Raw genomic sequence first — 11515 nt, 5'->3', positions numbered from 1 at the left:
TGCAGGGGTGGAGGTGTGGAGGACTTGAAAACAATGTAAAATATTTGGGCTTTTGACCATCAGTGGGTGGAACCAGGTGGGGAGGAGAAAGACAAGAGTCAGCAGGTAGTTTAAGCATAGAGATCCTTGAGGAATGAAGAGATCAGAACAAGGGTCAAGTAAAAAGGAGATTTCTTCCGAGTTTGGAGAAAGGAGGTGAGTGGAGTTACAGACAAAGGGTTGGAAATTGAGGGAGTTCAGGAGTCATACTGAATGGCCTCAGTTTCCTCTGTAGAATGAGACAGGGTTTTCTGCAGAGACCAAGGAGGGCAGAGGTGGAGAAACCACTTAGGGAGAGTGCTGAAAGTTTGGGAGAGAAAGGTGCCCAGGGAAAAGTAACAAGGATTACTGAGAGTTGTTGAGGGCTCAGCTGAGAGTATGTGACTATAAATCTAATGTGGTACTAATCTCAAAACTTTTCCTTCCAATTCTGCCTTGCAGGGTATATGCTACAGAGAAAAAAGACAGAGATTGACGTCCACTTAAATTCTTATCCTCTGTGTACAGACATGAAAGCATGTGGCCCAGCCACAAACATGTGGGCACCTACCACACGTTTATGACTGTCACCAGAAGGGCCATCATGTTTGTATTCTAAGATGTGGTGTTCTGTAGAATCAGCATCCTAAGGCTTTTATAGAAATGGAGCCACTTTTTATTTTTTAAAGAGGGAAAAGAAGCTAGATGAGATGAGATGAGGTAGTGGGTTATCAACTGAAGAACACGCACAACCTAAAAGTTTCCAGTTAAGTTTCACTTGAGGACCTTACTCTAGCTGAGGAGCAGCCTCTCAGATAGCTCTGAGAGGCTGCTCAGAAGAGGTGAGGGAGGAGCCAGGATATATGAGTGTTTCTGTTGGATAAAAACATGTCCTGGAATATCAAAAGATTACTGCTAATCACAAAGAACAGACATTTCAAGTTAATGACTGTAGAATTTTCCTATGTAAGGGAAGATGAAAGAGTCTGGGTTCACTGAAATTATTCCTTAAGATATGCATCTTAACTATCTAGGGACACTCTCCAAAGCACAGAATGCTTCCTTGTTTCCGGCATCCTGAATTCCCCTCAGGGCACGGGGTAGGGGTAGGGTCAGCAGCAGAGGCTGATGGCTTGATCTTTGTAGAACTGGAAAGGCAGGCAACATTCCCTATCCTGAGGTCCAACTATTCTGCTCGCAGATCCCTCCAGACGGCTGGTGGCCGCCCCGCCTGCAGGTGCAGCTCCTCCCAGTGGAGGAGGGGGCCCTGACCAGACGGGGCCCGGCCGAAGGGCCTCTGCTATTGGCCCAGGCCAGCCTGCACCTGCCTCGATCGGGCGGGCCGCTGGGCACAAAGTCCAGGGGGCCGGCCAAGGAGGCAGCAGCTCGCTGGCAGCGCAGGTGGGCCTCCGCCCTCGGCCAGGCAAGATGCCCCTGGGGCTGCGGAGAAAAAAGAAATTCAACACCAAGGAGACCTCCCGACTGGTGGAGGGCGAGCATATGGATGCGGCTGTCCGCAGTCTGCCCAGCCCTCCCGCGCCCGCCCGCAGGCTGGTTTTCCATACGCAGCTGGCCCACGGAAGCGCCACGGGCAGAGTGGAGAATTTCTCCAGCATCCAGGAGCTCTACGCCAAGATCGCGGGCGTGTTTGAGATCCCTCCGTCGGAGGTAAGCGCCGGGCGCTGGGGCTCAGCCTCTCCCACTCCTGCTGCGCAGGCTTAAATTGGCTCCGGCTGCGCTAGGTCGGAAGAGGGATGGGGGTCCCTCGTGAGCCCCTCAGGGGGAGCGAGAGGGTTTTACTGGGAAGGGAAGACGGCAGTCCCAGGACCGGAGAGAGTCACGTTCTCCAGGCTCGATCTGGCTTCTAGGAAACCCGGGACGACCTTTCTTCCTCATGCAAATGAATAGGCTCTAGTAGTCCCAGATTCAGCAGCTTCAGCGGCTTTCCAGCGTCGAGATCTGGTTGGTAAATTAACACCCTTCACTTTATCTGGACCTTGCCCTCCTGCTTCCTCTGCTGGGGTGAGATGGCCACGCTGAGCATCTCCAGGATCGAGGGGCTAGGTGATGCCAAACTAGGTGATACCTTCCATGTGATGCCAGACTGAGCCCCACTTTGTCCCTCATACGTCATGTCCAGCACCAACACTTTGGTGTTTCCAAGAAGATGATTATTCCAAGGGTGGATAACTAAGAAAGTTATACTGAACTGCGTGGGACTAGTTGACAGAAATTTCAGAGGGGTGAGCTCTACATTTGACACCATATCCTTGAAAGGGGACTGAAATTTGCCTTAATTAGATTGATGACATGTGTGCCAGGAACTGGAGTTTGTTATAGCTAGTTTCAGGAGACATTTATGTGACTTTTTATACTTAACAAGCTAACTGCAAATGCAGGTGTGAGAAGTTAGCTCAAGAAAGTATTTTGTCCACATTTCAAGGAGAAGCACAAGGTCTCCCTGGTAGCTCAGGGGGTAAAGAATCTACCTGCAATGCAGGAGACCCGGGTTCATCCCTGGGTGGCAAAGATCCCCTGGAGATGGGAATGGCTACTCACTCTAGTATTCTTGCCTGGAGAATTCCATGGACAAAGGAGCTTGGCGGGCTACGGTCCATGGGGTCTCAAAGAGTCAGACACGAACTGAGCGACTAACACTTTGTTGCCCTGAACTCTTGGGAGTACATAAAACTATCTTTGGCTGTCTGTCCTTTAAAGTTGTTTATCATATCAGCTCAAGGGAAATGAGGTAAAGACAAAATCCCAAGATGAGATGAAAGAGAGATTGAAGCTAACCTTTCAGGGTTCCCAAGCCCTGAGGGGCAGGCAAATCACAAGCCCATTCTGTGATGTTTCAGTTCAAAAAGTACTCTTGCAGGAGTAATGTTCTTTGATTTTCTCTAGGAGAGGTAAGTCATTTGAGTAGTTAAGTACAGGTTTTGGAGACAGATAAACCAGGCTGTGGACCCAGGTTCTACCAGTTACTAGCTGGGTGGCTTTGAACAAATTTAATTTCTCTCAGTTTCAGCCATTTGTAAAATAGAGGTAAGAGCCTCTACCTTGAAGGGTTATTGTGAAGGCTAGAGCACATAGATAAACATCAGATTGCATTGGCATATGGTCAGTGCTTTATATATAGTAACTATTAATAACATCATTAATACTTAACAATTAAATGAGGGGGCTGAGGTAAAATGTGACTGGCCTTGGCCACGGTCACATAACTAGTAACAAAAAGGCTGGGCCATTATTTAAACTTGGATCTTCCGGTTTCTAAGCTAAGTGAGCCTGTTAGCATTCTTAATTGACAACTTTAAACATTCACTCCTGTAACTAGGGACTCCAGATTTATTTACTTTGCATTAAGTCTTCGTCATCATAATGTGTTATTATTTTGAGCTCAAGATGCATGACTTTACTCAATCCACTTAATACCTGAGAAGTATTATTATTAGCTCTGCTTCATAGATAGAAAACTAATGCTTTGGGGTTTAGAAAATTTTCATAATTACATATGTTTGTGAGGTTGTTTTTTTGGCTGCCCTTCAAGGCATGTGGGATCTTAGTTTCCCGACCAGGTATTGAACCCATGCCTCCTGCAGCAGAAGCGTGGAATCAACCACTGGACCTCCAGGGAAGTCCCTAAAATCAGGGTTTTTTCTGGCTCCAAATTCCATGAGGTTATATTGCTATATTGCTTCCCACGTTTTCCAGGGTGTCTCAGTAATAGCTTGACAACCATGTTCAGCATTTTTGGTTTCCAATGCGCTGACTTGCATTAGAATTTCAAGACCAACAGTGGGTATTTTGATGTGCTTTATCAAAGTCCATAAGTTTTTGTAACCTTAGGCATATATGTTAGTATGTTGTTGTTTTGTCATTAAGTCGTGTCTGACTCTTTGTGACCCCATGGACTGTAGCTTGCCAGGCTCCTCTGTCCATGGGATTTCCCAGGCAAGAATACTGGAGTGGGTTGCCATTTCCTTCTCCAGAGGACCTTCCCAACCCAGGGATTGAATCTGGGTCTCCTGCCTTGCATCTGAGCTACCAGGGAAGCCCCATATGTTAGTATGTTTATGTATATAAACAACGTTAATGCAGGGTTTCCATTTGGATTAAAAAGAGTTAAGTATATTCAGGATAAAGTGTATGTATCATCATAGTATATGTCAAAGTATGTCAGTAGTTACTTTTTAAAATAATTAATTTTTGGCTGTGCTGGGTCTTCATTGCTGCGCGTGACTTTATCCAGTTGTGGCGAGCAGGGGCTACTCTCTAGTTGTGGTGCATGGGCTTCTCATTGTGGTGGCTTCTCTTGTTGCAGGCCATGGGCTCAAGGTGTGGACTTCAGTAGCTGCGGTGCATGGGCTCAATAATTGCAGCACATGAGTTTAGTTGCTCCGTGGCATGTGGGATCTTTCTGGAACAGGGATGAAATTCATGTCTCCTGCATTGGCAGGTGAATTCTTAACCATTGGACCATCAGGAAAGTCCTCAATAGTTACTTTTGAAACAATCAATTTATTAAAATAAAATGCACACCAGTGAGATTCCATTTGTCATCCCATCCTCCCAGCAAGAGGAATAGTGGTATAAACTTGAGATGTCAGTGGGGAGGGAAACCCCCCAAACAAAAAATGTCTCCCTTTTATATGATTATCTCAGAAGTCCTGCCTTTTCTATAGAGAGGTGGCTATAAGGATACAAATGGCACTGTCTGAAGAGCTGTGCTTTCTCTGCTAAGGAAGAAAGGGAAGGTGTTGGCCTGACCTGATGGCAGGTGTAGCAGATCCAGGTGGATTTACTGGGAGTCTGTAACGTGCCCCTGGCTATGCCAGGCGTGTGAGTCTACATGGTGGTCATCCCATCCTTGCCATTGCACTGAGGCAAGATTCTTTTCATTTTGCCATTGAGCTAAGTGAGGCTCTGAGAAGCCAAGCAGCTTGCCTAGAGTCACGGGACTGGCATGGGGTGGAGTTGGGATTCGAAATAATGTTTCCTGGTTCCAAGTTCACTACATAGCAGCCATGGGATTCTCAGTAACTGCATTTGAATTCTAAATACAAACCAGCAAAACTTCTTTTTTAAACAAATGATCTTTTCAAGTAAAGCCTCAGACTCAACCACAAAAATACTTACTGCCTCAGAAAGAGGCTGTTGTGAATCTGATAATTATGGATTTCACCTATTTCCTGGTTCCTGAAGGAGGAAGCTAACGAAAGCTATGGGTTGCTTGCAGGGTGCAGTCTGTAATCATTACCTTGAAACAGATGGCCAATTACGCAAAAAATCTCTTACAGCTGATATCATTTTTCTAAACAGCTAAATGAGCAATTCAGTAAAGAGAAAAAAGAAAATCTCATCTAGAAGAACAGTTAACTCATAAATACTGGGACACTCTTACAAAAAGTTTAACACCATCTTTTAAAATATTCAGGATTCATTTGAGTTGGTCACTATACTCTTGAGCTGTGGTCATAAAACTTGTTGAAGTGCATTTTGATTATCTGAACCATTGTAATTGTTTGACAAGCAGTTTGTGTCTTGATATGTTTTCTTAATTCTCTATTATGTGGAAAGATTGTAGGAAAAGAGTGAATTTGAAAGATATTAAGAAATCAATTTTGTTAGATACTTTACATATCCAGAAACTGAAACCTCTAAAGATTTCTGAAATGATTAACTTTGATTTAGTTATATTAGTTTGTCTATGATGTATAATACTAAGTAATTTGTTGATTGAATGGGTCAAGCAAATACGGCCCCTTCTCTCTTAATACTTAAAGCAGTCAAATACAACAGTGTACCTGGGAAGCAGAAAAGGCAAAAACTGTGATTTTTAACTTCAAGCTGTATAGTCAATATGCAATCATGCTATTTGTCTTAAAAAATGAAACAAACTTTTTCTTGTCACCTGCTCTCATCCCTCACACTATTACCCCATTTCTCCTTTATAGCAAAACTCAAAAGTTGCTATCTCCAGTGAGATAACGTTTCATATCTCATTTCTCTCTTCAAGACTGATAACTCCTCATCTTACTTAGAGCAAAAGTCAACATCCAATGATGGTTATAGGCCCAGGGGCCATTCTGTCATCACTGTTCTTTATGCTCCAGCCAGTATGGCCTCCTGGCTAGTCCTTGAACTCTAGAGCCTTAGGGCTTTTACATCTTTCCCAGAATCTATCCCTCCTTAGCAGAATGCTCTTCCTTTTTTGTTTTTTTGGCCACACACCACCCAGTTTGAGGGATCCTAGTTCCTTAACCAGGGATCAAACCTGCACCCTCAGGAGTGAAAGCTCAGAGTCCTAACCAGTGGACCACCAGAGAATTCCCAGAATGCTCTTCCTTAAGTCGGCTCTAACATCGCCTTCTCACTGAGACTGGTACTGATCATTCCATTTAAAATTACAACACCCCTAAAAAAAAGGGAACAAAATCCCTAAATTATAGCACCTCCTTTTCCCTTCAGCACTTAATTTCCACCATTGATACTAACATCCTATGTATATTTAACTTGTCTTTTTCATCTCCCATATACTAGAATATAAGCTCCACAAAGAATTTTGTCTATTTTGTTTTCTGATGCAGCCCACAAGGGCCTAGAATTGTACCCGAAACATAGTTGGAGTTCAAAATACTTGTTGAGTAAAAGATTCCTCATGAAAATATGGTATTTAAAATCCTGTATCTTTAGCATAAAGCTTTAGTACTGATTACAATACTGGTATCTTATGTATGTGTTAATTTTTTTTTTTTTAATACTATAGTGTGATGAAAGAAACTAGCCTTTGAGGGGGTTAGGCATGAGGAGCATCACTCATATCTTGACTGGGGAGTAGTAAGAGGGTGAAGTATGGAGACCGAGAAGTTAAGTAAAAATGACTTGGATCCAATGTTTACACGTCCACAAATTCCAGAAATTGCAAGGCTGGAATCTCTGTTTGTAAGTAGAATGCTTCCTAAGTAAGTTACAGTGTATGGGGTGCTGTCTTGTGAAACCTTCCAGAAACTGAAACTGCTTGCTTTTCTCAACTTGCTGACGCCAGCCCTGAGCCCCTGTGGAAGTCAATATTCTGTCATCGTGGCACTTTCTGGAGACTGTGAACAGCACTGCAAACTTGATCATTTCCCAGCAATGCAGATAACTGGCAAGTCGAACAGTGTCTTTCTGAGTCCCATATGAGAAGTCTAGAAGATAGAACAAAATGGGGCTCATTGACTTCTATACTGCTCTCCCGGGAAAAACAGTAAAAACACAGGTAAATGAAGGAATTGGGAGTTTGGTGTGCACTTTATCATTGAGATCTGAGGATTATGAAGCAAGCCCAACAATACTGAGCAGAAAGAGTGTGAGAAAGAGAAAGTCAGCGCCTGACATCTGGGAGCTGACCTAACACTCACAGGCGGGTCTTGATGGTCTCATGTTGGACATGATAATTTCACAGAACATCAGCATCAGAAGGGACCATTCTGTGACTGTGATGGGTCAGACAGAAATAAGACTACTCTGTAATCATGTCTGAACAGAGACAAAAATGCAGACATTGTCCATACCACAAAAATAATCAGATATCCCCTTGCCTTGACTGATATAATTGACTGAAGCTCCTTTTACCAACCACAGCTTTACTTTTGACAGTTTTTCCCACCTTGTAATAGGTTTACTAGGATATGGAGTCATAGATTTGGCCCCACTTCCTGACAGCAAGTCCATGCTGCCTTAACATCATCTGACACAAGCTCAAATCTTTTCTAATACCCTCCTACTCAGACTCTCCCCACAGTTCTCCATGGTGTGCTGTTTCCTTTGTTGCAAGGGATAGTAAACTAGAAATGAGAATTCCTGGTGGCTTTTGGCTGGAAGGCATTGACAGTGGTTTATTACAATGCAGATTCTAAAGGGGCACCCTGAGTATGATTTCCTTGATTCTACCCATCCTTTATTTTTTTCTTTTAAAAGTTTTTTTTTGGTCATGCCATGCAGTGTGTAGGATCTTAGTTCCCTGACCAGGGATCGAACCCTTGCCTCTGCACTGGAAGTGGGAGTCTTAACCATTGGACTGCCAGGAACTGTCCCACACCCATCTTCTATTTTAATATTGATGCTCTGATCATACCAGTCTCAAAAAACTACAGGGCTCCCAGTTACTGTCTTATTCCTTTCAGGCTGCTCTAAAAAAGTGACACCAACTAGGTAGCTTATAAAAAGCAAAAGCTTTTTACTCACAGTTCTGGAGGCTGGGAAGTCTAAGATCAAGGTGCCAGGATGGTTACCTCTGAAGGCTCAGTTTCCTAGTTCATCACCAGCACCTTCTTTCTGTGTCCTCACTTGGTGAAAGGGGCTAAGGATCTCTCTGGAGCCTCTGTGATCAGGCACTAATCCCATTTATGAGAGCTCCACCCTCATAATTTGAGCAACACCCAAAGACCCCACCCATTGACACTAGGATTTCAACATTTGAATTTTGGGGGAGGGAAGATAAACATTCAAACCATAGCACTTACAAATAACCCCCACCAGCCAAATGTTTTCTAGTCTGGCCTGCGTGTCTAGAGTCCTGCCTCGTGCGTGCTAAAGTCTCATGTCCTAACAAGCTTTTTAATCCAGAATGTTTAACTGTTTAATTCCTCTGTGCCTTTTCTCTTGATGTTCTCACTTCTTTGTTCTGATAGCTGCTACTCACTTCTCGAGTTTCAACTGTCACCTCCTCGAAGAAGCCTTCTTTGTGAATCTGTCAATCTGGCTATGTTTAATATCCACAACTGCATATTTTAACATAGCATTAGTACATTGAATTTAGTTACTTCCCTATATCTTTCTGATGGCTGGGAGGATTTTTTTTTCTTAAAATCTCATTTTCAGAGTTGCTAGATGGCTTAGATGATCCATTAAAGTTTAGTAAATAAAAGTAGATGATGGGAGATATATGTATATGTCTAACAGATTCATTTTGCTGTACATCTGAAACTAACACAACATAGTAAATCAACTACACCCCAATAAAAGTTTTAAAAAATAGATGATGAATCCAGTAGGAGATGAAGCTGAAGATGTGGACAGTAGTGAGATTACGAACAATCCTTAAAGCTGTATAGGTTTTATTCTGTAGGCAATAAGAATAACTCAAGTGTTTTTCAGCAGAGGAATGATCCCTGGCTAGTGTTTTATCAAGTTGAAACACAACTGACTATTCATTTGCTATGTTTTCTTCATAAAGTTTGATTTAAGTCAAATAGGATGGTATTTTCTGGAACTGCACAGTACTATCTGAGAAGTTCCAAATATACTACCATCATTACGTGTGCTCACTATGCCTATTGAGCATCAGCCGTGGTTTTATATGAAGAATGCAAGCAAAAACAAAGAAACAAAAACCCCTCAAGAGCTATAACTCATTTTGAGAAGTGGGAAGTTACTCTCACCAGACTGCCCTATAGACCTCGTTGCTATGAGGAGGATGAGAAATGGGTTTAAGATTGTTGCTCTGTGTTCTGGAGATCCTCTGAAGTAGGTGTGTAAACAACTGTAGAATCAAGTCTGAACCCCTCCCCAAGCCTCTGCAACCTCATAGACAGATGGTGGCCCCTTTGCCATCCCTCCCCTGCTCCCACCCCTCCAGACATCCTGAAGGCCCGTGGGAGTCTCTTGCAGGTGGTAAGAGATGGACACACTCAGGTTACCTTGGACAACGTGTATGTATTTGTTAGGACATACAGGGAGGTGAGGAAGCCCAGAATCACCTCTGCAGCTGGACAGTCCAGTTCCGTAGACTGCTGGAATATCACTCATGCTTGTCCAGGTGAAAGCAATAACTTTAGACTCTGGAAAACTAAGAGCAAGTCCTTTACCTTCCCTCTCTGCCACTCTCTCCCTACTTCTTACTCTTTTATTTTTAAATTTTATTTATTTATTTATCTACTTTTTATCTCTTTTGGCTGTGCTGGGTCTTTGTCGCTTTGCACAGGCTTTCTCTAGTTGTGGTGCATGTGGGCTACTCTTCGTTGTGGTGTGAGGACTTCTCATTGCAGTGGCTTCTCTTGTTACTGAGCACAGGATCTAGGTGAACAGGCTTCCGTAGTTGCAGCACTCCGGCTTCGTAGTTGAGGTGTGGGGGCTCAGTAGTTGTGGTGCACAAGCTTAGTTGCTCTGTGGCATGTGGAATCTTCCTGGACCAGGGATCGAACCCATGGCCCCCACATTGGCAGGCAGATTCTTATCCAGTGCACCAGCAGGAAAGTCCCTCTTATTCTGTTCTCGACTCGCTCTCCTCTCGTCCTTTGATTTTGCTCCTTTAAGGCCCTTATTGCCTCCTCTTTGTGTCTTTGAGTTCTGGCCTCTGGATTTGTGTCCCGCTGTGTCTCAGACTTGAACTGCTTGAGAAGGAGTGTCTGTTGATGAGTCAGGGTACAGGACAGGTGGGGCAAAGGTGGCCTGTGAGTCAGTGCTCGTCTCCGATCCAGGGTATAGGTCCTGTGGTACAAAGGCAGATGAACAGCAGATAAGGAGTCCTGTTGGAGAGGACACTGGGGAGAATATGTAGCCTGAGACTTCTTGATTTCGGGGTGTTGCAGATATCTTCCACGGCTTGTACAGAACATGAGACTATTTTAGTTCTCTGACTTTTATCCATTGTTCTTCCCTTTACCTGGAAAAATTTCCGTGATTCTTTCCCCATTTACTCTGTTCAAAGATAAACTGAGCCTTATTAAAATTGAGTATATTTGAGCAAAAATTGATTTGGGCAGCGGCGAAAACCAGAAGGGGTTAGGGAGTACTCCACCAACAGGAGTCAGAGGCAAAGTTTCTATAGGGGAGTGTGTGCATGCATGCTCAGTTGTGTGTGACTCTGTCCACCCTATGGACTGTAGCCTACCAGGCTCCCCTGTCCCTGGAATTTTCCAGGCTAGAATACTGGAGTGGGTTGCCATTTCCTACTTCAGGGGATCTTCCTGATCCAGGAATCAAACCTGCATCTCTTGCATCGCCTGCATTGACAGGTGGATTCTTTATCACTGTGCCACCTGGGAAGCCCAATTTAGTTATATGTGTACATATATCTTTTCTTTTTCAGATTATTTTACCATGTAGGTTATCATAAAGTAGTGAATAGAATTCCCTATGCTATACAGTAGGTTCTTATTGATTATTTTATATATAGTAGTGTGTGTATGTTAAACCTAGCCTCCTAATTTATCCCTCTCTCTTCCCCTATCTTCCCTCTTTGGTAACCAAGATGAAGTGTTTTAAACTCAATAAAAATCTTGGGAAATAGAATGCCATGTATATGATTCAGTAAGGTACAGTAATATGAATTGAAATAACATTTTAGGAGCTAAGACATTTTGTGCTTTTGCGACCTCAAATATATTTCTTAGACATTTGGGATTGTGGTATCACACAAGTTCTTTTGTAGTTACCTCAAAACTTTTTAGGTATAAACATGACAGCTATAATCAATATATAAGATATATTCCTAATCCAGCCTGTCTCATCT

General features: G+C 43.3%; 1 protein-coding gene across 2 annotated transcripts in view; it reads left to right on the top strand.

The window, feature by feature from the left end:
* The first annotated feature begins 1225 nt into the window (after window positions 1–1225).
* The window catches only part of GIPC2 (GIPC PDZ domain containing family member 2), a 91617-nt gene continuing 81327 nt past the window's right edge, over window positions 1226–11515 (top strand). The window contains exons 1-2 of one of the 2 annotated variants that reach the window (XM_081491817.1): window positions 6788–6963; window positions 7067–7279. In XM_081491817.1, the coding sequence (XP_081347943.1) occupies window positions 7226–7279 (54 nt within the window). In that variant the 5' untranslated portion in view covers window positions 6788–6963; window positions 7067–7225. Of the gene's footprint in view, window positions 1687–6787; window positions 6964–7066; window positions 7280–11515 lie in introns of those variants that run through there. The other variant, XM_081491816.1, reaches the window with a different exon arrangement.

Source organism: Giraffa tippelskirchi, chromosome 5 (assembly GCF_054371585.1).
Source record: "Giraffa tippelskirchi isolate mGirTip1 chromosome 5, T2T-mGirTip1v1.2.pri, whole genome shotgun sequence".
NCBI classification, from domain to species: domain Eukaryota; kingdom Metazoa; phylum Chordata; class Mammalia; order Artiodactyla; family Giraffidae; genus Giraffa; species Giraffa tippelskirchi.
The sequence above is the reverse complement of the archived record's forward strand: the minus strand, read 5'-3'. Positions and strand labels throughout refer to the sequence as shown.